The sequence below is a fragment of the Balaenoptera musculus genome, chromosome 2 (genome assembly GCF_009873245.2).
Source record: "Balaenoptera musculus isolate JJ_BM4_2016_0621 chromosome 2, mBalMus1.pri.v3, whole genome shotgun sequence".
Lineage (NCBI taxonomy): Eukaryota > Metazoa > Chordata > Mammalia > Artiodactyla > Balaenopteridae > Balaenoptera > Balaenoptera musculus.
Window position 1 is genome coordinate 161,960,381 of NC_045786.1, and position 27,654 is coordinate 161,988,034.

At 44.2% G+C, this 27,654-nt stretch overlaps 1 protein-coding gene and 1 long non-coding RNA gene across 9 annotated transcripts in view; one reads left to right on the forward strand and one right to left on the reverse strand.

The window, feature by feature from the left end:
* The first annotated feature begins 590 nt into the window (after nucleotides 1-590).
* TDP1 (tyrosyl-DNA phosphodiesterase 1) overlaps nucleotides 591-27,654 on the forward strand; it is an 84,082-nt gene continuing 57,018 nt past the window's right edge. For 3 of the 6 annotated variants that reach the window (XR_005018572.1, XM_036841324.1, XM_036841323.1), the window contains exons 1-9: nucleotides 592-773; nucleotides 5,461-6,017; nucleotides 9,369-9,412; nucleotides 10,595-10,650; nucleotides 12,924-13,020; nucleotides 17,913-17,947; nucleotides 22,689-22,781; nucleotides 26,339-26,506; nucleotides 26,964-27,042. Coding sequence is in view for 5 of the 6 variants with exons in the window: in XM_036841324.1 (XP_036697219.1) it covers nucleotides 5,471-6,017; nucleotides 9,369-9,412; nucleotides 10,595-10,650; nucleotides 12,924-13,020; nucleotides 17,913-17,947; nucleotides 22,689-22,781; nucleotides 26,339-26,506; nucleotides 26,964-27,042 (1,119 nt within the window). In the remaining variant the exon portion in view is untranslated. Of the gene's footprint in view, nucleotides 948-5,460; nucleotides 6,018-9,368; nucleotides 9,413-10,594; nucleotides 10,651-12,923; nucleotides 13,021-17,912; nucleotides 17,948-22,688; nucleotides 22,782-26,338; nucleotides 26,507-26,963; nucleotides 27,043-27,654 lie in introns of all 6 variants that reach the window. The other 3 variants (XM_036841322.1, XM_036841321.1, XM_036841325.1) reach the window with 3 other exon arrangements.
* On the reverse strand, nucleotides 10,593-27,032 carry LOC118889563. Of its 3 annotated transcripts, none has more exons than XR_005018574.1 (4): nucleotides 26,540-26,970; nucleotides 22,740-22,823; nucleotides 22,040-22,199; nucleotides 10,593-10,762 (listed from the first exon to the last, which is right to left on the reverse strand). It is a non-coding gene; the product is annotated as an uncharacterized LOC118889563 (long non-coding RNA). The 3 variants fall into 3 exon arrangements; XR_005018575.1 differs by lacking the exon at nucleotides 10,593-10,762 and adding an exon at nucleotides 18,691-20,748; XR_005018573.1 differs by lacking the exon at nucleotides 10,593-10,762 and having other exon boundaries at nucleotides 18,691-22,199; nucleotides 26,540-27,032.

Consider the following 27,654-nt stretch of genomic DNA (forward strand, 5'->3'; position numbering starts at 1 on the left):
TACCCCAAGTTATTTCATTCAGTCCTCTAGGAGAGGTGCCTGGTGTGAAGGAAACTCTGAGAATAATATCAACAGCACTGAGCCCAAATTGCACAGCAAACAGCCTTATTAAAGGCAAGGAATATGGCGAGGGTTCCGCTTTGCAAAGGAGCTTATCTCAGACCTCTCTCTTCTGACAAATCAGTAAGATTAAAAAGGCAACACACACACACAGGCACACGCCCCTGTTTCAACGAAGAAACGGGCATTCGAGGTTGAGTCTAAGGGAGGTCGTTTAACCTTTTATTTTACAGCAGGTTTTACAGTCCGCTCCCCCAGGAGAACCCACTCCTCCCGGGACACTGGTCTCAGCCCTCAGCTTCCTCGAACCTCTCAGGTGATCCTGTCTCTGCCTTTAAAATACCCACCCCCTCCCACCCCCCCGCCACACACACACCTCGAGCTCCGGGAGTCTGAAGCTATGAGAACCTCTGCAAAGGGGATAAGTTTTGCTAATTAACTACGGGAGAAGTGAGGGAAATTTCTTTTCCTCTCTCCCCCTTTTAGGAGACGCGCCAAGGTCTTCTCTCCGCCCCTTCCTGCGGGAGTGCCCCCTCAGCCCCTCATGACCCGGAGGGCTTTATGACCCAGCTGTGGGCATCCCGGAAGGGGAAGGGGCAGGGCCACTCTGCGCGCGCCGCGGCCTGGAGCATTTGAAGCGCGCGCAGGCGCGAGTGGCGGCGGGGGGGCGGGGTCCTCGGGTCCCCGGCGGCTGCGTGTTCTGGGGGCTTCAGGTGAGTGTTTGGAGGCCGCGGGTTCCGGGGCCTCTGGTGCGCGTTCGGCAACTGCCCGCGCTTTTACTCCTTCCGGCCTGGAGCGCGGGCAGCCGGCGTCCGGCGAATTCTTGAGTGCCCTGCGGGGCTGGAGGTGGATCCGGAGGGAAGCGGAGCATCTTGTAAAGACACTAGGTAGGGTCCCCTTCTGGGCCTCGGCTTCCTCCAGTAATAGTACCTCTTTGGCGTGAGCAGCTGCTGCTTGAGGAGACCAGAGTCCTGCTGGAGGGGTCCCCCTCCGCGGATTCTTACTCTGGCTCCTCCACGTAGTAGGCAGATGGCCTGGAGAGTTAGTGCTAGCTAGCATGTTGGGCGCTTACTCTGTGCCAGGCACTTAACCTCTGTGTTTAGTCTCCCCATAAATGGAAACAGTTATGAGTGTGAAATGAGTGTATGCCCAGTAAAGGTGAGCGCACAGAAAAGTTAGCAGCTGTCCTTTCTTACTCAGTGGACCCCGGAATCAGTCCACTTCACCCCATTCCGACCGCCTTCATGAGCTACCAGAGTCCCTGCAGGAGCCGCCTCACTTCGACTTTTGTCTCCCTCCAAACCATTCTCCATACACAGTTGTAGGGAACGTAATATTTTTAAAAAGGAGATCGGACCAAGGTACTCCCCTGCTTATTAAAAGGTACTCCCCTTAAGTGGAGCCTACTGTTCTTAGAATAAAATCCAGGATCTTTAACTTACTCCTGCCCACCCCCTTCATCCTGGACCACCTACCTGTCTTCCTTACCCAAATCTTTCTGTCTGTTTTTGGAGTTACTACAACCTTGTTCTGGTCTTTGCAGGTTGGGTTCCCTCACTTGGAATACTCTTCTTTCCCTCCCCCACTTTTATTTGGCTGATTCCTTTTCATCCTTCAGAGCCCACTTAAATGTTAAATTCAGGATAGTCTAAGGTAAGGGTATCCCTGTTACTCTCTCATACCTGTAAAATATAATGAATATCTGTAAAGATATCATGGCTTTTTTGGTTATTTTCGTTTGTGTCCATCTGTTTCTTTCTCCTTGAAATATAAGCTTTTCTAGGACAAATTGTTTCTATGTTGTTAATTTCTTATTCCCAGGGCTTGGCGCATAGTAGCTGCTCAATAAATATTTTTCTAATGAACATACTCTGGGAGGTAGGTATGACACCCATTTACAGAGGAGGAAGTTGAGGCTCAGCAGTTAAGTAACTTGCCTAAGTGCACATTTACCACCTAGTAATGACTGGGTTTGAAATTGGAGTCATATTTGCCCACTACTGGCCACACCTGGCCTCAGTTGAGATTGACTCCCATGCCCTCCTGATGGTCTGCAAGCTCTATAAGAAGGGTCAGCTGGAAGCGTAAAAGAAATAGCCCAGCTGGGTCTGGGATGGTAGGGGGAGACGAGGAGCTAGCAGCTTTAAGAGGAGTATCCATTTGCATCCACAGATTTTTTTTTTTAGTGTCTAATAGACACTCTAATGTTATGAGTTGGCATCTGGTGGTAGAATTTCTTTAGATTTTTACCCTCCTTGGCATTGTAGCTTAACGCAGTGTTCGCCAAATTTCAGTAATGTGGTCGGTTGCTTCCTCCCCAGTTTTGTCTCACTGTCAACATCTGTACCACTATTTGCTTAATATTTTCATTTGAACCCACTTTTACATAAACACTATCTTTAAGAAGTAAACTTCAGTTATTGTAAATGTAATGGAGCCATAAGATATCTTCTGTTGATGTTAAACCAAAGTGTTACTGCCTGCAGAAGAGCCCAAAGTCCGTTATTTGTTCAAAAGCAGGAATAGAGACATTTCAACAAACAGCTTTCTCCTTGATTAAACTGAGACATTGGATTGGAGTGGGAAAGGGAGGTACTTTCATAATGTAATGTTAGTTAATGTCAGGTCCCAGTCACCTCCGCTTTGGGAAATACTGCACTTTGCTGACCCACTGAATGTCAGATCTCAGAGTCAGCCCACCTGTGTTGTAATTCTGATCCTGGTGTCACCACTTACCCAGAGTGTGGTGTTAGACCTGTGCTGTGCGAGGCACTGCCCACGGAAGACAAACCGTGAACAAACAATTGAAGGAAAACACTTAGGTTCTGTCCTTGTAAAGCTATATGACTTGAGTATGAAAGCTGTCTGAGAATGCAGAGAGTCTGGGCCTGTGTGAGAGGGAGATGAAATTCTGATCCCGAAGCCAGATGCAGTCCTCCAAAGTAGAATCAGTTGCTGGTTAATCTTGGTGTTTACCAACAGCTCCCCTTCAACAGGCTAAGCGCCTTGACTGCATAGAGAGGCTGGTAACCTGCTAGGCTTAATGATTTGTTACAGTTTTATTAGCATATTACAAAGGTTTTTTTGCCTTTAATTGGTAAATAATCTCAGGCACATTTTGGATTGTGAGCAGATCCAAAATTTAAACCATGTATAGAGCAGACAAAAACTTTTTTTCTCTAGGAAATGTCTTTTTCAAAGCTTTATTTTTTTACCCACTTGTCCTTTTTTGGAGGGAATTCTCTGTACTCCTCCCCTCCCGCACCCCACATGTGGTTCTAGAAAGTGTAGATAATGATAAAACTGAAAAATTTAGAAATCTCCTAAATAGCTCACACAGTCACTAAAGACGAATAAATATTTTCCTTTCAGAGTTCTCAGGGTTTTTGAATTCCATTTTATTTATACGTAATTGATCTGGGAAGAGGGGTGGTGGTGACCTCTAAGAGGTCTGTATACATCTCCTTTTCTCAGGCTGGGAGCTGAACCCTTTTTTCACCTAAAAACTCTGAGAACCCTCTCTTTGCTTTAGGATGGGGCAAGAATCTAGGGAGAACAGCCTGAGGAATCTCAGTCGAAGATTCTATTACTCAGTGCCTAGCTTTAGAGCTGGTTTAGAATTCAATGGAAGCTAGAGCTTACAGCAGAGTAGTTTTTCCAAAGATGGTTCTTTTGTTCTTAAATAATTTTTCAGTTGCAAACTAACCGACAAAATGGCTCCTTCATAGTGAATTGTGATAGCAGTCTCCAGAGTCTAGAACACTAAAGGAACTTAAGTTTTAAAAAACCAGTCAAAACAAACAAAAAACTGAGCTGTTTAAGTAGGGGTTAAGTAGTAAGTCTGTCTTAACCTCTTTCATGGGAAAACCTGGTTCTCAGATCCTGTAAACTGTAACAATACAGTTCCAACAAGCTTGATTATCTGGTGTCTTAACCCTTATCGGATTAGAAACAATTTAGGGGGAAAAACCTACTCAGAGTTCAAACAGCCTCTAGAAGTGGGCTGAACACAGGGGGAAAGGACAGAGAACTTCTAGAAAACAAGACCTAGACAGAGTCTAGGGCCCCTATAAGTGTCTCCATCCATCTGTGGTCCCTACAGCTGTGGCTGCAAAACACTGTCCATGCCAGGTGGGCTTAATAGTGACCCTGGGCCATGAAGAACGGGTCAAATTATTGTCTAGATGCACTCTGCTTAAAAGCTTCTTGAAATGTGTAATTTACAGGAGAAACTTTATCTGACTTGGTCATTAACTGAAAAAGGTGAGAAGTTGTGCAAAGTGATAGATACCTTAAAAAAATATACTTTTTAGCTTGAAATATGAAACTATATTCATTTGCAAGTCTTTCAGTGCAGAATTTAGCCTTTTTTAAGGAGTGGGGGTCATGCTGCAGTCTGTCCTATATCTGCACTCATAACAGGTCCTGCTTACGCTCTAGAGCAAACATGTAGACACTCTGTCCACAATCTGAGCACAGACTCTTGAGTCCTGTAATTTTCCTCGGGGTCTTGTACTAAAGTGTATTTTTTTTGTTTTTTTTGTTTTTTTTTTTTAATCACACTAAGGAACTGTTCTTTAGTTATTTGGGAAATCTACTTAGATAGCCCTTTACCCTTGAATTGGTGACATTTTGTAGGTAAGAAAAGCAAAAGTTTCATCTGTTTTCCTCTTTTGAGAGCAAGAAAGTGGAAGTTAAACTGTGTGGTTTAAAAAACAAAGTAACGTTTTGCTTTAGTACAAGTTCTTTCTCTGCAGGTTTTCGTGGTTTGATTTAGGATTAGATAATCATTAAGTCAGTTGGGTCCTCATGGAAGCATCCCTAGATAATGTATATATAGAATTGATCATTTGATACTGTCTTGAGGACTTTGTTAAGCTTTATGGTAAGTAGCTTATCTTGGGGAAGTAAGAAGTAGTCCCTGAAGTCCTTTGGGCTCCCATACCTGGGTGAGGAATAGGTGATAAATTCCAATTTGACCTTAAAAATATGAGCATAGTCAGAATTACTCCTGAAATTCCTTAAACTGACCTTAACCCCAAACACCTGTTGGAAGCTTCAGGGCTGAGAGTGGACATTTTTGTTTTGGACTTTGGCTCAACTCCATTTCCTCAGGCATTTAAGAACAAGGTCTAGGTGGAAAGACAAAGGGAGTGAAGCAGAAGGTAAGCAGGATTTTCGCCATCACTTTATTTGCCAAGTTCTCATGGCAGATTGTGGTGACGTGCCGTGAACACCTACAGAGCAGCTGATGTTAGTGACACGTCTTGGCATCTGGTAAGTGTCAGGTGTGCCGTACGTGTCCTAGAAGCTCAGGACACGGAATTTGAGAGCAAGAGAATGAGTGTGCCGGTGGCCTGGTGGATGGGAAATAACGAAATTTCCACCTTTCATTTCCAGAGGAAGTACAATGTCTCAGGAAGGCAGTTATGGGAGGTGGACGATATCCAGTAGTGATGAAAGCGAGGAGGAAAAGCCAAGACCGGACGAGCCGTCTACCTCTTTTCTCCCGCACGCTGAGCAGGGAGCAGCCACGGAGCCAAAGTACACCTGTTCCGAGGCTCGGAAAGCTGCCCACAGGAGGAAGATCGCACCCGTGAAATTCAGCAACGCAGACTCCGTTTCACAAGCTTCACCTCCCAAAAGGCAGAAGGGCGGTTCCCAGGAAGACCTGGGCTGGCATCTGTCCAGCAGTGAGGATGAGCTGCCACCAGAGACGCAGCAGCAGCGGGCTAAGGACACGGGGGTCAAAGAGGAGAAAGGCCTCCCTTCTCCCAGAGATGGGGCTGTCCCGGGAGCTGGGCATCACAGCCCCTCGGCCGGCCACGGGCTTGAAACGTCAGGGGAAGGCCAGGACATCTGGGACATGCTGGATAAAGGGAACCCCTTCCAATTTTACCTCACTAGAGTCACCGGAATTAAGCCAAAGTATAACTCGGGAGCCCTCCACATCAGGGGTGAGTGAAGCCGGGGGTCCGGGAGCTGCACTTGTGGGGCTCCCCCCTCGAAAAACAGGAGGGCAGCCTAGAAGGGATCTCTAAGAATACTCTGAACTTCTGTCAGGGGGAAAAAAAACCCATTTTGACAAGCAGACGCATTCGTTGGACAGCAAACTGTTTGCTTAGGTCAGGAAGCCAGTGGGTGTCTCCCAGAGCCCTGTAGGTCAACCTGTTGGCACCCCTTGCACAGTGCTTAGAATTACTTAACTTGTAATTTGAAGGTTAAACTTGGTCGCTGACACTTAATTAACCAAGTAGCCAGCCCTTGACAGCAATAGTTCTCTCTGGTCCCTGGACCGGCAGTGTGGGCGCCACCTGGAGCCTGTTGAACATGCAAATTCTCGGGCGCCTCTTCAGATTCCCAGCGCCAGACTCTGGGAGCCCGGCCCTGCAGTCTCCTTTCACAAGCCCAATCAGGTTTGAGAACCGTTGCTCGAAAGCCTGGTTTTGGTTCCCGGCGCAGAAGCAAAACAAGAGTGCCCTGATTTTTGGTTGCTGCGGTTAGTCCTCAGGGAGTATCTGTGTGATATTGTGATGTATACAGATATTTGGTCTTCACTCCGTTTATAGTTGGGGTTTGGTGTTGGTTTGTGTCCCAGGTTCCTGAAATAGCTCCAAGGTAATGAAAGGTGAAAGGAGCATCTTTTGTTATTCCTAACAAGCCCCTTTCAGCCACACTGGAGTGGAGTGTATGTTAATGCGATGACTTTGGGAAAGCCCCTAGGAAGGGGGGTGCTGGTTGCCTGGGGAACCAGCCTGGTGATTAAAGCTGGAACTTTCCACCCTAACTCCCACCTCCGGGGAGGGCAGGGGGGCTGGAGGTCGAGTTCACCACTAAGGGCCACTGATTTAGTCAGTCTTGCCTATGTAATGAAGCCTCCGTAAAAGACCCCTCACCAGAAGGGTTCACAGAGCCTCCAGGTTGGTGCGGAGGAGGAGGTGCCGGGCCATGACGCACCTGCAGAGGGCACGGCCATGCCCCGTCCCCCCTACCTCGCCCTGTGCATCTGGCTGTTTCTGAGTTGTATCCTTTTATAATAAGCTGGTAATCTAGCGAGGAAAGTGATTTTCCGAGTTCTGTGAGGCCTTGCGGCAAATTATCGAGCCCGCGGAGGGGATGGTGGCAACCCCCAATTTATAGCCGGTCGGTCAGAAGCACAAGGGGGTCTGGGCCTGTGACTGGCATCTGAGGTGGGGGCAGTCCTGTGGGGTCTGATGCCACCTCCGGGTGGATGGTGTCAGAATTGAATTCAGTTGTAGGACGCGCAGCTGGTGTCCGTGGAGGATCAGTCTGTGTGGGAACGCCCCCCCCCCCGCCGCCCCCCTGCACTTGGTGCCAAAAGCTTTGCCTGCAGAGAGGAAACAAGGGTTTCCTTTGAGAGAACGGCAGGGCCCCTAGAATCCCAGACACAGGACCTGAATCCCAGCCTCACCACCTGCTTGCTGTGTTGGTAATTAACAAAGGACCTAACATTCTTCAAAATTTCAGTTCACTCACCTTTAAACTGGGGATTGAGAAAAAAGGGAGATAACACATGAAGTGCCCGGCACAGTATATTCACATGGCAGATACACAAAATAAACGTTGTCACCCTTATTTCACATTACCTTTCTTGCCCACATTCAAGAATAGATTGTGTTCACAGTTAATAGTGTTTTAATTATATATCCAATGTATAATTACATCTTATGTGATGTATAAATGTTGGTATATTTAATTCCATACTATAAAGAGTTTAATTCTACAACATGTTTATTTTTCCTTTTTGCAAATGTCTAGGTGCTTTGCAGAAATACAAGATAGATCTCAGTGTTTCATTTTATTTGAGAGAGACTGAAACAGGAAATAGAGAACTATGCAGGGTTTTGCTGTATATAATAAAGTGATAAAGACTGGCTATTAGCACCAAGATATGGAAGAAGGAGAGGTAACGTGATAGGAGCTTTTATAGAGATTATCTCCTTTAATCCTCAAAACAGCCTTATGAGTAGATGTTACAGTTGTCCTGCTCGGATAGGTGACCGATCTGCAGAGAAGTTAAATAACCTGCCCAAGGTCATAGAGCTGGTAGGCGGTAGAACTGGGATTTGAATCCAGGCATTCCAGCATCAGAATGCATGCTCTTAAGCGTTTGGTGTACCCCTCCAGCAAAGGCCATAATTGTAGGTTTAGAAGATCTCATGGAGGAAGAGGAACCTCAGATGGGCCTTGAAAAATGGATACAATTTAGAAAGGTAGAAAGAGGATCGGCAGTGGGGGCAAAATGGGGGCACCACGTTGCAGTTTCTCTCTTGATTGTGCAACTCTCCCTTTAAGGTAGGAGCTTCCTTAGAGGACTTTTTCGTTCTTTTAAAATCTTTGTACTCTGGCATTTATCTCTATGTCTGGAAGACAGGTGGCACTCAATAAATATGGGTCAAATAAGTGAACGAGCCCAGTCTGAACCCTCAGGGTTGGCTTGGTGGTTAGAGCGGAAGTGCTGGAGCCAGACTGTCTGTGTTCACGTCCCGACCCTGCCTGTCCCCAGCTGTGTTGCCACGCGCGGCCCCCTAAGGAGAGACTCCCCATCTACAACGTGGGAACGACAGACCCCCACGGACAGAAAATGGCTGCGAGGAGTGAGAGTTAACACGTAGAAAGTACCAGCAACAGGGCCTGGCACCCGAAGGGTCCTGTCCAAGTGAGGCCGTTACAGTCGGTGGTGGCGATGAGGGTTGTGTGCTTCCTCTCAGGGTGTAGAGACATGGCTTTCTGTTTTCTCTGAAGTCAAGCCTGAGTGGGTGCAAGGTGGGCCCTCCTTAGAGATGACCTGGGTGCTAGAAATATGAGCTTGGAGCTGCGGGGGGGCCTCTGCCCTCCCTCCACGGGAAGCAAGAGCCCTCAGGCTCCAGAGAGCTGTCTTGCTAGTCCCAGACTGGGGAGGTTTCCTGGCGAGAGACTTTAATGAGTACTTGAAGGAGGTAAAAAATTAAGAGATATGGAAAGAGGAAGGACACACATCGTTATTATTGTCCTTATTGGCAGTTTGTAAAATTGCCCAGTCAGCCAGTACTGAAGTTGTAGATCTTGATTTTCCATTATGTTTGGTTAAATAATACTGATACATAATAAATATTATTAAATAGCCCAGGGAAATTTTCTCTTGAATTTTATGGAACATTAGAGTCTAGCCTTGTAGTACCTTTTCAGTGCATCATTTTCTAAGCCAAATTCTCGTCAGTGACTATTTAATAGGTCAGTTGTGATTATTATTACTAGATAGTCTTTATCAAAAATATGAATTAGATATAAATGTTTTGTCTCCCCAGATATTTTATCTCCTCTATTTGGGACACTTGTTTCTTCAGCTCAGGTGAGTTTACAGTTTTTTCTTTGGACGGAAGGGGCAAATAACTCTGTAAGAAAATGAGCAGGGGGACCTGTGGGCCAGTCCTGTGCAGGGTCCCTGAGATGGCACTTACCTGGAGGCTGGCACCAAACGCCGCAGCTGTGGGATCCATCAGCCTGGAACGTGGATGCACGATCACTGGGGCTTCTGACTCTCGATTGGGCCATAAGGACTGGCCAGGAAGTCACTCTGGAAATTCCAACCTGAGGGACCTCTCTTTGGGACACTAATCATCTCACAGGACTCTGGTGCAACTCCCTGGGAGTGTGGGTAGAGAGGTGAAGGCCATGTCAAGTTTGATTTGATTTAGAGAAGTAAATGAGAAATTTCCTACACCCTCCAAAGAGAAGTGAGTAGAAGTTATGGATGTGGGTACATCTGCATGTTTGATTGACGTGTTTGATTGGCAGCTCTCCTGCTTGACAGAGCTGGTCCCTTTGCATTGATAAATCACCTTAATGTGCCAGGCTCTCCAGCAAATAGAACAAGGTCTTGTGCCTCAAGAAGGCAAAGCTTTTTGTGTGCTCTATGTTCTGCTTGGCGGTGGGAATCCTGGTCTCCAGATGGAACGTGGGGTGAATTTGTGTGTGTTCTCCTGGCTAGATTGAGTCAGTATGTCCAGGAGGAGGTCCAGGGATTACCCAGGCCTGGGGAGGACCCCCGTGGGTAAGTCTAGTCCAGAACCTGTAATCAAGATGTAATTGTCCTAAGCCTAGTGAATGTCCAGTCGCAGATGCCTGTTTACAAAGCTAGCTCATAAGTTAGGCTGAAAGGAAATGTTCTTTTCCAAAAGTCCTTTTTATAACCATCTAGGGGGAAAGGGATAAATTGATAAGCCCCATTAATCAGAGGACTCTTAGAAATAATGTAAAAAGACTCAATTTACAAATACAAATGCTGCCAAAGCATGCAGAGGTAATTTTCTGTTTTCTCAGGCACTCCTGCACTAATTCAGAACCTTTGAATGGTGTATTCCCTTCAAGATGTATTTTAGGTTTGTTTATGAGTATTGTAGCAAATTGTCCATGTTTATACATAATATATGTAGTTCATCATTAGAGTTTCTTTGAATTCAATAACCAAACACTTCTCCTTATAGACTGCTTTTCTGAATTGCCCGTGACTTCTTTTCTTCCCCCCATCCAGTTTAACTACTGCTTTGATGTGGACTGGCTCGTAAAACAGTACCCACCAGAGTTCAGGTGAGTTCCGCAGAGTGGTGGATGACGTCCTAACTGTAATGCAGCCTTAAAACATACGATTTGTGTTTCTCAGGCAGCTGCCATGCATCTTCTTTGAATATTTCTTTTGGAACTATTGAAATCATAAAAACGTTAAGTTATACTGGGAAAACAGCATTTTTTGATATATTCTAACTAATCACAAGCCTTCCTAATACAGATTTTAGCATGTCCTTCTGTTCTGTCCAGAAGTAGATTAGGACAAATTTCAACCCAAATAAAAGAATTTTAGGTCCAATGTTAGTATGAAGGAAAAGGTCACTGCCACCTGCGTTCTCGACCTATAAGCATGCCATGCTTCACTGGGCACATCAATGCTGTTCTTTTTTCGAGACTCTCTTGTTTCACAAGTGATTTTCCATGTAGCTTAGGAGTTAATGCAGGGGTCATAGGGCCTTCCCTTACCCAGATTATGGAAGTGATGGGTTTTCAGTCTGTCTGCCTCATAGTAGGCAGTGCAAACCAAATAAATATGGCATCCCATGGTGACATGCCACCTGTCCCATTTCTAACACATTGACGTGGCAGAATCCCATAACAGCAAGTAAGGTGTAGGAATACACATGCAGGAAAATGGCTGTCAGCGTCCTCAAAGTCCATGGTGCATTTAGCACATCAGATTGTGGGAACCTTCATTATTAATAATAGATAAAATGCTGGGAGTTCCCTGGCAGTCCAGTGGTTAGTACTCGGTACTTTCATTGCTGTGGCCCAGGTTCAGTCCCTGGTTGGGGAACTAAGAGCCTGCAAGCCACGAGGCACAGCCAAAAATAATAATAATAGATAAAATACTGTTGAAATTTCCCAAGCAGCTTTGGCACTCAAGGGCTCATATTTGACCTGTGACACGTAAGATTAGTTTTAGCTGCATGTAACAGAAAAGTAGAAATAACAGTGGCTTAAACAAGAGAGAGAATAATTTCACCACCCTATTCAAAGTATTGGATGATGCCCACCCACATTAGGGAGGGCGATCTGCTTTGTTGAGCCACTGATTCAAATGGTCATCTCCTCCGCAAGCACCCTCACAGACACACCCAGAAGTAATGTTTTATCTGGACACCCTTGGCCCAATGAAGTTGACACACAAAATTAACCATCACACTGCCGTTTTGTGATAGTTTTTAGAACACCAGTAAATCTGAAGTGATTAATGAGGACTTCAGCTTCTGTCAATAATGTTTAATCTTTTATTTTTTAAAAAGACCTGATAATCTGATAACAGTAATTGTTTCTAGGTAACAGATGCATGATTATCTCTTACATTATTCTCTGTAGTGTGTTTCTAGTTGTAAAATAGAAAATTTTTTCCAAATAGAAACAAACCGGGAAGGTGTGTTTCTTAGTTTTATTTTACCTAACATGTTAGAATAAAACTATCGGGCTTAGGGGTTAGGGATCCGTCCTGGGCGTGCGTTTTCTGTCCTGTTTCTTTTTAGTTGAGTGTTGTCCCTTCATGTGTGGCAGAGAATCATTCTGCATGTGATTGATAATTGTGGAAGTTGTTCATCTTGCTTGATTGCTTGTTGGAGAAAAATCCAATTTTTGTTTTGTTGGGAGAGCATATAAAGATATATTGATTTCTAAGGATTATCTCGCTTTGAATTAACCAGAGTAGATCATGGTTCCTTTAAAAGCCTTTTTAATCTATTCCTGCAGAATGTTTTTATATTGTCCTTTTGAATTTAAAAATAGGGCATTTTCAATGTGCATTGGGCCCTGTTTCATTGAAATATCACCACCTATTAGTGAAACTACATGCTGTGGGCCTGGGCCCCTTCACTTGTATCCTGGGCATCTGGTGCAGGACCTTGCTCACAGTAGGGGTTTAACATACGGCTAGTGAGGAAGTGGTCTACTGTTTGGGCCAAGAGAAGGGAAAGAAAAGAGCATCATACTAGACAACGATGACTGTATATCTTTTAGTCTATCTGAATTTAAACATATTAACACAGAGCTGACGATGTGCCCTTTAGGACCAAAGAAGATAATTACTCGAGGACTTTCTTGAGTCACAGCTCCTCCAGGTCACAGCAGAGCTTCAGGCTCAGGCCACGGGGCTCCATTATAAAGGTAACCAGTTACCGAAGGTTAATCGGTCACTGCCCTGTGCTGGCCCCGTACTCAGTCACCACACAGGCCAGAGACAGATGTCGGTGGTCAGCGACCCTTAACTGGGCGCCAGTTCAGCTTCATGAATGATGGATTTTAAATACTCCTGATCTCTTTTTCAGGAAGAAACCAATCTTGCTCGTGCATGGTGACAAACGCGAAGCAAAGGCTCACCTACATGCCCAGGCAAAGCCTTATGAAAACATTGCCCTCTGCCAGGTAAGCCACTCATTGCCCTTCGAGATCATGCTTAGTCTGAGAGTTGGAAGGAAATTGAGACCTTGAGTCTATCCACCCACCTAATGCAGGAATCCTCTCTCCAGCGTCACCAACAGACATCTGTCCAGCCTTGGCTTAAACGCTTCCTGAGGTAGCTCATCCTATTTGTGGGTAGCCCTCATGGTTGAAAGATTTTCCTTTATGCTAACCTGATATCTCTGTAATTAGTCAGGGTTCTCCAGAGAAACAGAACCAATAAGGGTGTGTGTGTGTGTGTGTGTGTGTGTGTGTGTGTGTGTGTGTGTGTGTGTGTGTGTGTGTGTGTCTGTGTGTGTCTGTGTGTGTCTGTGTGTGTCTGTGTGTGTGTCTGTGTGTGTCTGTGTGTGTCTGTGTCTCTGTGTGTGTGTCTGGAGACCCCAAGAAGCACTGATGTTGCAGTTTGAGGCCAAAGACCGACTGGAGACTCATTCCCTCTTCCTGCAGGGAATCAGTCTTTTTTTAATTTCTTTTCCACTTTTCAACAGACTGACTGAGGCTCACGGCAACATCTGACCAAATATCTGGGTGCTATGGCCTAGCCAGGTTGACACACACAGTCTTCTTCCTCTGCCTTCTACGTTGGTCCTAATTTTCCCTCTCTGGAGCCACATAGACTAAGTCTCCTCCTTGCACGTGTCAGTGATTCTCGTATCTGAAGTCATCTGTTTTGTCCCCCTAGTTTTCTCGTTCAGGTTCAAGCGTTCACTTTCTTCAGTTGTACCTGGTATATCAAGGGTTCCCTATCTTTCCCCAACCTGCCACCCCTCTGGTTGTATCTATTTTGTCCACGTTCCTGTGGAAACGGAGGTTTCAGCATTATTGAGCAGGTTTTTTGGATTCAATTCAGTGGCAGTTTCTTTCTCTGAAGGCAGCTTAAAACTGGTAGTTTTTATTGTGACAACTTATCCAACTTACATTAGCTGCCATTGACATTTCACCCATAGCCCTTAGTTCTTTTGCACAAGAATCACTCAATACTGGAGAGACCCATAGATCAGAAGCAGACCTGTTAGAAAACTACCTCGCGAGTTGTATGCTGCATGTGGTCCTAGTCCGATGAGGGGCGTTAAGTGGTCTCATAACAGGCTTGGTTTGCTGGGACCAAAGCAGAGAAGAGGCGAAGAAAAGGCTGTTTCTTTATATATTCCCATGATTTTGTCCTGATACTTTCCAGTCAGTTCATGGAAATACAGTGTGACCAGTGAGTTGGAGTTTCCTTAGGACTCATTGTTCTAAACTCCACATCTGAAAGGATCTTTTTATGTGTGGCATTTTGTGTAAGAAGCAGGCAAACTGGGCGGGGAGGGGAGGCAAGGGGGTAGCATGGAATTCAGAAAATGTTTACATTTATGATTTCCTTCCTGTGGTGGTTCTGAAGTGGCTGGTGTAATATTCACCTTTTCCTATTTGAGCAAGTTGGTCACTCCATTCATGAGCAGCTTGATGAATGATTCTTTCATGGCCCTTTTCTCTCCTGGCCAATAGCTTAGTGAAATTGGCTCAGGATTTCTGCTCTTGGAGTACAGAGACAAGAGTGAACTACATAGAACCTAATTATTTTTCTTTTCCGTTTTCCTTCTAACGTCCTTTTTCCTCCATCCATACAAGGTAAAAGAATTCCAACTCACGTTTTATCACTTCTTCTAGCTATAGAATATTATCTATGTGTGTATGTATATTTTTTTAAAGATTAAAACAGGTTGAGTAAGAAATCTCAACCTGATCAATTTTAAACCCGTGTCACAACATTTTTCCTGTGATGTAACTCACTGTACTTTATGTAGTTGGAGTTTTAAATTATTCCATCTCTTTACCCATCCTGTTTGCAGCTCACCTTCTACACAAGATATGCCTTTGCTCAGCAGTTGCCTAAAATCCCCTTGTTTTGCATTTGTTTCCAAAGACAGAAGAGGTTAAACTGCAATAGGATAGCACTTATCAGACTAATAGTGGGCAGAAAATAAAATAACACGGGAATCCTGAAAACCAGCGATAAAATCAATGGAAATACAAAGTGTTTTTCAAATGTACTGAAAAGTTTAGGAGAGGTGGTGGCAGGCCTAGTGGCGTGCTTCAGGCCAGCCACTAGAGGGTGTAACGAGCCCTGTCTTCCAGACCTCGTGTGAAGAGCCTCCATAAGCTCCCAGCTCTAGTCTGAGGGACATGGTGATTGCCCCATCCTGATTTATTGAAATACCTTTATATCTTGTCTTTAAAATGAATTTTTGAATTTTTTTTAGCAACATAGTGTCATTTGGCTAAGCTGGGTCACGTTAAGTCAAAGAATAAGTGGATGCTGGCACTTTTCCCATTTTGCACACCTGGTGGTCCAGGTTCAGACTTCCTGGGTTCTGTCCCAGCTCTCTACTTGCTAGCTGTGTCATTCTGGACCCATCACTTAACCACTTAAAGCCTCACTTCTTCATCTTTAAAATGAATTACTAATACTGTATCTCATAGGGTTATTGGGCAAAGAATTTGGTGCATTTGCCAAAAAAGAAGCACCCATTAAATATTATCTATTGCAATTATTATCATCCTTGCTTTTGTGCTTAGACTTGCCCAAAAGCACACAACAAATCGCAAAACTAAACTCAGAAGCCAAGTTTTTTGACCACTGCTTTTTCTGAGCTAAATATCAATTTACAGAGTGACAGTCTTCATTCTAATTTTGTAATTTAAAGACGTGAAATACTGGGATTAACATATACACACTACTATATATAAAATAGGTAACCAACAAGGAACTACTCTGTGTCACAGGGAGCTATACTCAGTATTTTGTAGTAACCTATAAGGGAAAAGAATCTGAAAAACAATAGAGATATATATGTATCAATATAACCGAATCACTTTGCTGTACACCTGAAACTAACACAACATTGCGTTAATTTTTTTTTAAAAAAAGACATGAAATGCACTTTCCTGCTCGCTCTTCTGTGGCCAGACCACGCAAACGCGTGCCACTCTGTGAGCAGCCCGAACACTGAGTTTACAAGGGTAGTGAACTTGGCCACCTGTCCGTGAGCATCCCCAAGACAGGGGCTATGTCATCCTCACCTGTGTATTCCAGTTGCCCATTGCTGCCCCCAGCAGACAGGCCCACCTGTAGAGAGTGGGCAGGGGGGGCGCTTTGATTTTAATAGCACTTGCTTCCATTTGTAGAGTGCTTACCCCGTGCAGCTCCTTTTCCTAAGCGTTTTATGTGTACTTTTCTCACTTATTCCTAACAACTCCCTGAATCTCCTAACAGTACCCTCATTTCAAAGAGTAGAAAGATGAGACATAGAGATTCAAGTATTTTCCGAAGTCATACAAAGTTGTGAAGATAGGATTTGTGTCCATACACAGAATTCCTAGCTGGTAAGCTATTCTTGACATCTCTATTTATTTTAACTTTTTCATCTTGAGGCCTAACCAGGGTCTTGCTATACTGGATGTGAGATAAAATGTTTTACTTCCCCACCTACCCCCACCCCCCATTTGTTTGTAAAGGTATCATTTTAAAACATGAAAAATGGATTTAATATATTTATTTTCAGCATCTTCTATGTTATAAATGTGAGAAAACTTTTAACATCATAATGTCTCAATACTGCCACCACTTTCAATGTTTCTTTTAAATATGCTTTGAAAACTTTTTGTGTGTATTTCTGTATAAGCCAAATATCTAATTTTAAGACGTTGCATAGAGTCTCATTTGTTTTTACTAGTTTTCTGGCATCTAAAGAAATTAGGCTTCTCACTTCTAATTACTGTAATTAAAAATGCAATATGTATTGAATCATTCTGGGTAACAAAAAAGAAGTTGTTTTTTAAAAAATGAACCTCACTGGATGCTATTCTAAAAGCTGTTTTGAATCTACAAACAATAAATGCTGGAGAGGGTGTGGAGAAAAGGGAACCCTCATACACTGTTGGTGGGAATGTAAATTGATACAGCCACTATGGAGAACAGTATGGAGGTTCCTTAAAAAACTAAAAATAGAACTACCATATGACCCAGCAATCCCACTGCTGGGCATATACCCTGAGAAAACCATAATTCAAAAAGAGTCATGTACCACAGTGTTCATTGCGGCTCTATTTACAATAGCCAGGACATGGAAGCAACCTAAATGTCCATAGACAGATGAATGGATAAAGATGTGGCACATATATACAATGGAATATTACTCAGCCATAAAAAGAAACGAAACTGAGTTATTTGTAGTGAGGTGGATGGACCTAGAGTCTGTCATACAGAGTGAAGTAAGTCAGATAGAGAAAAACAAATACCATACGCTAACACATATATATGGAATCTAAAAAAAAAAAAAAAAGGTCATGAAGAACCTAGGGGCAAGACAGGAATAAAGACGCAGACCTACTAGAGAATGGACTTGAGGACACAGGGAGGGGGGAGGGTAAGCTGGGACAAAGTGAGAGAGTGGCATGCACATATATACACTACCAAACGTAAAATAGATAGCTAGTGGGAAGCAGCCGCATAGCACAGGGAGATCAGCTTGGTGCTTTGTGACCACCTAGAGGGGTGGGATAGGGAGGGTGGGAGGGAGGGAGACGCAAGAGGGAAGAGATATGGGAACATATGTATATGTATAACTGATTCACTTTGTTATAAAGCAGAAACTAACACACCATTGTAAAGCAATTATACTCCAATAAAAATGTTTAAAAAAAATTAAAAAATAAAAGCTGTTTTGGCGATCAAGGGCTTGTCCACTAGAGGGCAGTAAAAACTTTAAAAGCAAAAAAAAGTTGACCTGAATCTTTTCTAATTTAATTTTCAATAGATAGGGGTATTATTGAGTTTTTAAAAAACAAGTAACTTGACCTCTTTTTTATCCTAGGCAAAGTTGGATATTGCATTTGGAACACACCACACGTAAGCAATTTTTATGAAATGGGGGAGGGAAGATATGAGTTTAATAGATCAAAGGATGCTCTTCAGAAATCGCCCTTAGAGGGACTCACATGTGATGATTTTGCTGGGGGAAAAGCTGTCAGTTAGGAAGCAGAGGAAAAGGAGTTGTTTCTGAACAGCCTTAAGACCAAGTACCAGGACTCTGGCTCTGGACATTAAAGTCTGAATCTGTGATGCAGTTTCTGCTTTCTCTTGAGGGCGTTCATTATAGCCAACTGAGGGGGATAGATTGTGGTCCGCGGTTACACATGACTGTACGTGCGGTAGTCACATGCCTATGGATTCCACTACTTTAAAGAAGGTCTTGTGAATTTTATAAGATTCTGAGTTGCATCAAATAGAATATTGTTGGGTCAACTCTGTGCTGTGATTGAAAGAAAAACTGTTTCACAAGAAGTTGTCATCTTGAGAGGCGGGTACGTGTCCCTGCTTCAAGACATCTCAGAAAATTCTCTTAGGATAATTTCTGAGACATTGCAAACGACAGACAGGAGGAACTTTTCTCTTACTTCCTACTTGATACGTATCAGCTTGACTCCCGTTTTATTTGAGTCTTACTGTTGTATGGAGCCCTTTTACGTAATTGTTCTCTAGCTGAGAAAAGAATAAGACATGGTTGCCTCGATTTCAGTATTTTTGTAAATCGTATGTCTCTAGAAATATGTCACACTCAAAAGAGTGTGACAAAGCCTTATCTTTCTTCTAGACCAGCAGTGGAAACAGGTAGCCTGCTGCTTCAGGCATGTCCCTTTGGGTATCTGTCCCTAAGGCAACAAGGAATCTCATGGGAGGAAGTGTTTCCCCCGAGTCTTGCAGTGACCACTGTTTTCCTGATATTACGCCAAAAACGAGGGCATATGTTCATCATTCTCTTTGTAAGCTTAAAGCTATATTTTGCCAGTCTGTCTCCAGAAAGGAACCAGAGCAGAAAGCACTGAGCCACTTTGTGAAAGGATACCTATCAAGCATACATTATCTGGTTTTAGATGCTCTTGTGTAAATGTTGCTGCATTTACCAACCACCCCTAATTGGTAACTTTAGTGTAATGGAGGGTTGTTGAGAGTGACCTCAAGCACCTACCGAGCTGGAGTATCAGGCACAGAGCTCACAGAATGCTAATTTCAGCAAAGGATACAAAATAGCACTGAATAGGCTGAGTCAGCATCTTAGGCTCCTGTAGCTGCACCACCGTGGGAGACGCTGATGGGCGGCAGTAGTCAGCCGTCCTGGGTAGAGATTCTGCCAGTAAAGTGTCGCACCAGATGGGTCCTTGTCCCCCACCCTTAGCTGGAACCCTAGCCTAAATACCTTACTGATTCCAGAATACATTCCGCAAGCCCTGTTTTGGATCCTGGGCATGATTTGCTAGACCTGCAGTGCGGGATTCCTGTGCAGGGCACACGTTCTGTGCCCGTAGCCAGCGTTTCTTGGGCGTATTCACACTGCACTTAATATGCTAGCGAGTCATAGGAGAGCCTGGGTCCGGGGAGGGACTGAGTGCTGGGCTGGCCCAGATCTGACACAGTAGCATTTGAGGGGGGCGGGGCTATCCTTTTTTTTTTTTTTTTAATGCTATTCAAAAAATTACTTGGTCCTTTGTCTTCATTTATAGACTAGAGCCCCCAAGTAGGTAGGCAGTTTTCCTCCAGCCAGTGTTGGAGACAGGACTAGGACTGTTTATTTTTGCTTAAGTTCTTAATTTACTTTTGTTGTTTCCTCACTGCTAAAATTAAGTCTGTTTCCTTTGGCACACACACACATACACACACACACACACACACACACACACACACACACACACGCTTTGCAAGTCCATTCTTCCTTCGCCTCCAACACACGCATTTTGCAGGTTAAACCCAGCAGAGTTCCTCATTCAGAGTTGAAAGTGCCTAGGGAAGTAATGATAGACCCTTTCCCCACTCTGTAGTGTGTGTGTGGTTTACTTTTTGTTAAAATGCCAGTATTTTGTAGGAGATTGAACTCATGCCTTGAAATTACTTTCCGTTGTTCATTTTAAAATGTTCTAAGAGTTATTCATTAAATATCTATTACATTCTTGAAGCACAGCTCGGGGGGATGTAAAGTGTTTGGAGACATAGTGGTTTTTGTCCTTCCAGCTTTTAGTCTTCGGGTGAGAGAGGCAAGACAAACACATAAGCTAGGAAAGAAGGAAAGCCTTCCAGCTCCTGGTGACAGGTGTGAACGCGTCCCCCGCCCTCCCCCGACAGAGTGGAGCTGCCACAGTAACTCTGAAGGAGTCTCCGGGGTCACACTTGCGTCAGCTGGTGGTGACTACTTGTGGAGCATCTGGAAGTGACCAGATGCAGCTCCATCCTCCAGGAGCTCGTGGTCCTCTTAGAGACGGTGAACGAGCTGCATCCCTGCTTCCAGGATGCTGTGAGTCCCGGGGCTTATCTCATAGTGCTTTAGCATGCTGAAGCTCTTTGGTGGCCCCCAGAGCGGGAAGCAAAGGCACCTCCCACGGCCCTGAGAATCCACAGCGGGAGGGAAGCGTCAGATGTGGCCGTGCAGCCAGGAGCAGACTGCAGGATGGGCCCCTCTCCTCTTCGGGCTGTAGCAGGGCCTCCCCTCCGTGTGACCCACTCCTGCCCCAGTAGCATGAAGTAGCTGCGGCCCTGTCCAGCCCAAGGGAAGCCGTGCACAGTGAGAGGAGGATCCAACATGTGTGACCCAAATAAGCGCTGCTTCTGGTTCACGTGGGGAGCTGGATAGTCCCCATGACCTGTCCTAGCCACGGATTCTGCAGTTGTAAAATGGGAACGGTAGCGCCTTCTCTGGATTGGGTGGGATTCAGTGTGCTAGCATTCTGTGCGGCTTCTAAAGCAATGCCTGGTACATAAATGCTCCACAGACATTAGCTTGCCTTCCGCCTGTGCAGGAACAGCTTCAAATAGGGGAAATGTCCCTTCTGCCACCCCCATAGCTTAATAGATAATATGCAGGTCAGTATTCTTCAGGGAAGACCTCATTTCTTTATATGTTTTATCCATTTTTAGCTCTGACCTTATGGGGACATGCCATTTTGGCTATGAAAAGATTAATATGACTCCCCTTAGATTACTTCTCAATGCTATTTGATAGGATTCACTGACATTAGTGCATGATTTTCCTGTTAATTGATGCCTTAACTAATGGAAATATTTGTAAAAGTTAAATCATGAATTCATAACTGGCTTATTCTTAATTACAGTCAACTACTAATTTGGCAACTGTGTATGTAAATTTGCGCAGATTTCAGGGAGCACATCTCATACATGGAAAGAAGATTGATTCAACACCTGTCATTTCTCCAGCTTTGCATTAATTTACCATTTGCCGGCTTGGGTTAAATTCTCATTCTGGCAAGAGCTAAATCTCATTCTGTGTTTGTATAGTCTTTTCTGTATTTTTTAATGCTAATAACCCCATTCTATCGAGATAGTATTTGGGATGTTGTTTATTTGAGAGAACCAGTGGTTCATTTTTTTCCCACGTGTAAACTGACTTCCATCAGTAAATGTTAAGTAGCATTTTGGCCTCCATAGAAATAAGGCAGAGTTACTGCCTTGAATGAATCTCTAGTTGGGGGAGAGAGAATTTAGGTTCCTGAAATAATTAGAAAACCATCGGGAGGCCAAGAATCATCCGAAAGTAGATGGCAAAGTAAAGCAGGGCATGGAAGCAGTAGAGGGAATGTACACCTGGAGTGTTTTACATTTAACAAAACACGTACTGCATTTCATTCTCACATCAGCCCTATGAAGTGAACACGGAGTTGATCCTTCATGCTACAAGTGAGAAGCCGAGGCTCAGGGGACATGGAACGACTCAGAGATATTAAATGACTTACATAGGGTCCTATGACTTCTAACTGATGAACACTGGTACTTAGGTCTTCCAGCTTCAGATGAAAAGCTCTTATCTGTCCTGTTCCCTCCCTCTCACTGGAATTAAACTAAGAGAAATAATCTGATGACTGGGGAGGCCCCATGGGAAAGAAGGGAATCTCTAGGGCTGATTTGAGTAAAGGGAGAAGAAAAGGGAAGACTTACCTCAAGCCCAGATACACGCAGGTGACAAGTCTGGCATCTGTAGAGTATGAAGAAGGATCAGTCTCTTGAAAATGAAGCATCTTTCAAACTTAAACTGCAACCCACAGTAGGAAATGCGTTTGTCATTTCAGTCTGCTGCACGTGTCTGTACTGATAAGTGCTGAAACAAGAGTGTCACGAACCAGCACTTAAATATATGCAGTATACTCTTGAGTTTCTAATTTATTCTGTTGCAATTTTTTTTTTTTAATGCTAGGCAGCCACAGCGTAGCAAGAGGTTGTGACCATACTCTGAAAACACTGGACAGGAAGATTCCTGTTGTCCCTGATAGTAATGGGTGATGCTGAACAGATAATAAGGAGCCACGCTACAGTGGGGAGGGGTTTAAAGTGCCGGGACTGGCCATGTGGACGGGATGGAGCAAAAGCTCTTTTACCACCAAATACTCAGCATTTTGGAAGGTGCTTTTCCACTTGTCACTTAAGCAGACTCTGATAACGATGATGTATAGGAGAAAAGAAGACTAAATGTTCAAAGTTGGGATACTGTAATCAGAGTTTAAAGAACTCCTTTAGCTATTGCATTTGCATTAGAAAGGTATTATGAGAGTGCTGTTAATGCTTTTTGATCCTTTTTCTGTTTTTAAAGGAAAATGATGCTACTGCTGTACGAAGAAGGCCTCCGGGTTGTCATACACACCTCCAACCTCATTCACGCTGACTGGCACCAGAAGACACAAGGGTTTGTAGGGTTCCGGCCATTTCTTGGTAGTCACTGTGTGCGCTGAGAAAGGTCAGAAGCGAGAAGATTCGATTTATTCTTTTTCTCCTGTTCTTTAATTGTGAAAAAACCCAGAATTATGGCATAGAAAAGAGACACATGCAAAAAAAAGTGACAGTATTCTTTTACTACCTCCCCCCAGTTCCTCTCTTGAGGTAGCCAGTGTTAACCGTTTAGCACTTAATCATCCATAACTGCCTTTATTATACCTGTAAACATACATATTTATACACCGTAGTTTTTTTCTAGTTTTTACAAAATGGCATCATACATACACTCTACAGCCAAGTAGATCCAAGGATCTGAGGCAGGAAAGAGGATGAAAAATGAAAGGTCTGATCCTATTATTTTTCCATTAAGACCCTCCTGATAACTTTCTTGGTCCTCACTTATTCCTGCACCCACTTTTGCTTGCCACTTCCCAGCAGGTGTCAGAAGAAAACTTGGGGGTTGATTATACACTAAAAATGTCCCCTCACCCCCGGTCAGTTTAGTTTCCCATAAAACAAATCTAAACGGCTGTCTTTTTGGAGCCTGTAACATGGTTGTGAATCTCCAAAAGAATTGAACGTGAAGGTTTTTCATGGCTTTTTTTTTTTTTTTTTTTATTTTTAACCCTTTGTCCTTGGTGCCTATATGCCAGATCTAGGTTTTGATCTCTTACGAGAAGTTTAGGTTTATTTTTAGGGATTTTAGGGACTTGTTCAAATCGTTTCACCCTTTGTTCTCCTTCCCGATAAGGCTTCATTATGACCAGCCTTAATTTCGCTTTCTTTCACTTAAGCTATTCTGCACGTCTCTGCCTTCCTGTGTTAGAAGGAACTCAGCCTTTCAAGGTTCGAGTATCTTCCCCTGCATCCTCCTCCTCGTTCCCTTGCTCATACCATTGCCCAGCCTGGGCTAGAACCCTAATCCGGGGCTCTGACTGAGCCCAAGTTAGACCTTCAGTTGAGCTGAGACAGAGAGCCTCCCAGCCCCCATCCTCTGGGCCTGCTGGACCTGAGTGGGCCGTGCAGCACCAGAGCTGCCTCTTCCCTCACACAGCCTTTCCCTGAGCCAGGTGTGTGTCGTCCTCTCTTCACTCCCCTTCCCCACCATAGCAGGTGGCTTGATCCCCTGTCCCCACTGCCTGATGGTTTTCCTATAAACATGTTCTAGTTTCCAAGTGTCCCACTTAAGGTACGCTTCTCAGAATGCAGCGTTGTTGCGATGGGTTCAGGGTCTCGGGGATGGACTGTCTCTAAGAGCCTCAGCCGCAGTGCTCTTGGTCCACCGAGCTTCCGGTTAACAAGGTCTTTGCTGCCCCACGAGCGTCTAAGCTGCTAGCTTGGATTCTGGGACTCGTGACTCATGTAGCCCCATCTAAAAAGGAAGTGAGATTAACATAGCTTGTTCTTGGGGGAACAATAATTAACGTAGCTAAAGGGATTTATCGAGTTGGCTCTCCTGTGGCTCAAAGAATCCCACCCACAGCCTGTAGCCCTCTGGAGCTTGAGTTTATAGGCAGCCAGGCCTGTTTCCTTAGGCGTCTCTGGGTTGGCTACTATGGGGAAGGGATTAAGGGTAAATGGCTCGGGTGTTCATTTTTCTCCTTTATTTAAAAAAAACTTTTAAATGTTTTAAAAAATGTATTGACTAGGTAACTTCACGTGGTTCAAAACTCAAAGTACCAAGGGTATGAAATCTACCTCCAACTTCCCTCTGCCGGCCACCCCAGAATAGGAGGTGCTGTTATCTCACGGTTAGTCTAGATTCTACTCTGTCTGATACTTTCAGGTCGTGGGTTGTAACTTTCTTAAAAATATTGGCTTGGCCAAAAAGTCCGTTTGGGTTTTTCCGTAAGACCTTTTGGAAAACCCAACGGACTTTTTGGCCAACCCAATATTTAAAAGTAGTTTTTTTTGTGTAATTCTATTTCCTAGTCAGCCTGTCATGGCTCTGCTGATTCTTTCCTTCTCCACACGTGTTCCAGCCATCCTTTTCACCTGCTTCTTGGTCCGCCTGTTAATTTCTCAATTTTAAAATTACTTGGCCCCGGATGATTTCTCTTCTTATTTTGTGAAATGTTAAAAACGCCTCACATCTTGGTATCCTGGTTTAGAAAGTCGTCGTCTGTCATGTTCCTCATCCAGAACTACTCTCGTGAGTGGGCCTCTAATCCAGGAGGAGCCCCACTCACCCTGTGGGCTCCGAGTTGCTACTGGGAGGAGTGACCTTAGCCAGCCAGCCCGACATGGTCGTGTTACACGCACAGAGTCAGAGGGAGGCCCAGAGGGGTCACCGAGCTTGCCCAGAATGACACAGCCAGGTAGAAGCAGATCCAGGTCCAGAGCCTGGACTCCCATCCTGGTCGCAAGTATAACCCCCTCACGCGAGGGGTCACCTCGAGGTGGGAAGGGAAGGTGTGACTTGCCACCCTGCCAGAAACGTGTACAGAGTTCACAAGACGCACAGCCGGGATCCTCGTGGTTCTGGATCCTTCCTGCCCTGACGGCCTGCCTCTTACTAGTCTCCTTGGAGGGCTGCTGGGTGAAAGAGGAATTGGGCAGTTTCTCTTTTGGCTTGTTGGGTAGAAGTGTGGTGGAAATAACCCAAGAAGGGGAAAAAGGCAGACACAGCTCGTAGTTGCTGAGGCTGCTTTAAGTTAGACCCTGTTCATTACCTCGTGGGCGCCTTGGTGAGGCAGGACTGTTAACCTGATTTTGCTGTTGAAGAAACAGCACAAGAAGTTTGAAGCCATACTTCTTTGGAATCTATGAGGGACCAGTTCACAGAAGGACTGGGTTTAGCTGTGGTTGTTTGCCACTTGTGGGTATGATATAGAAGTTTTGGCAAAGTACACTGACAAAGAATTGATGAAAGGTGTCTTTAAAGTTTTTTTACTGAATTATTTTAAAGTCTGAGGTTAGTGTTAATGTAACATGACTAAATGTGGTCTATACTCATTCCAGACACCAGATGTGGGATTATATGTATCCCAAATGTTATATATGAAAGTGAGTTTGTTTATTGAAAACATATTTGCACATACATTTTTTCTTAGATAACTTTTATTTTCCAGTTGGTTAAAGAGCTACATTGACGTAGGCATGGGCAGAACCTTGCTGGGGTTACTGCTGGTGGTGTGGAGTTGCTATAGCAATTAGGAGTAGAGCACTTAACTGTTGTCATCAAGTCTTTAAAAATGATGTAGAGGTGCGAGGGGGAATAAGGAAGGTGCGTGAATGAAGGAGGGAGCATGGAGAGACTGAGTTGGGAGAGGCGGGCAGAGGCCAGGTCTTACTGGGTCTTAAATTCACGGTGAGGTTTTCAAAAATAATTCTGAATATGATGGGAACCATTGGAGTGGTGCCGTCAGATTTGTTTCATGTTTTATAAGGGTGACCTTACCTACCATGTGGAGAGAGGTAGTGAGAATTCACCTCTTCCTTAGGGTGAGTGCCTAATCAGTACAGAGGTACCACTGTGATCAGCTGTGCTTCTGACTGTTAAAGGTTATATATTTTTTTCCATTCCAGAATATGGTTGAGCCCCTTGTACCCACGAATAGCCCATGGGACCCACAGATCTGGAGAATCAACCACACACTTTAAAGCCGACCTCATCAGCTACCTGATGGCTTATAACGCCGCTCCCCTCCAGGAGTGGATAGGTACCATCCAGGAGCACGACCTCTCAGAAACAAAGTACGTGGCCTCTTAGCAACTTGGGGTGCTTACCTTGAACGCCATGTGAGGTCTGGAACACAGGGGCCCGGCAGGAGATGGCTGTCCTTCGGGACGTGATGAGAGCAGGGCCTGTCACTGTCTGCACCTCCTGGTCCTCAGGCACTGAAGTGGAGGCCGGGAGATCTTGCCCCTCACCTGAGTGCCACCACCCCACCCCTCCCATCCCAGCCGGAGAGCTTTCTCTTAAAATTGCTGAGCTCTTTGCCTGGTACCTTATACCCCGTGGGTGTCCCACCATTACTCGATGTGCTCAAAAATGATTTTAAGTGTCAGTTACTCCTCTGAAGAGGCATCTCAAGAAAGTGGGTTGGCTCTTAGAATATTTCTTGCTTAATGTTAGTTTTCATGCATATTTTGTGATTTGGGGAGTCCACAAATCACTATGTTCTGTAACTTGTGCTTTATATCTTTTTAGTGTTTACCTTATTGGCTCAACCCCGGGACGCTTTCAAGGAAATCAAAAAGATAACTGGGGACATTTTAGGCTTAGGAAGGTAACAGAATTTTTACTATTTTACCATTTTTTTTTAATTTAATGTATGTTCTGTCCTTTTTCATTTATAATTGGTATATTTTGAAGGCAGATTCATAGTATCTCTAGCACAATTCTGGGCAAATAGTAGGCACTTGATAATTGATTAATTATAGTTTCCAGTAATTACTTGTATTTTAACATTTTGCCTCATTTATAGGTGTAGAGTTAACGATTCTAAATGGCAAAAGTACGTGGAGGATTTTTAGTTTTTTTATTTCTTGTAATAAAGATAGTTAGAGATTTTTTATTCATATCAGTATTATAGCTTTTGATCAGCACATCAAGGATTTTTAACACAAATTCAACACAGAACAGAAAATAGTGTTGAGTGAAGACTACAGCTGAGCTATGATGTGTTTTGTTTGCTAAACCATTGCCCTGAGAACTGTAATTATGACAATGACATTTGCTGCTGGTATGAAAATAAGCCAAGAAAGGTCTTTAACAAAACTAAACAACCAGCAAGTTAAAGCTTAAAGTTTTCTCCACCTCTCTCTAGGAGTCAGTTTATCGACCTTAGTAAATTCCTTAAAGGGGCTTTCTTAAAAGCCCCTCTTTTTCCATAAATTAT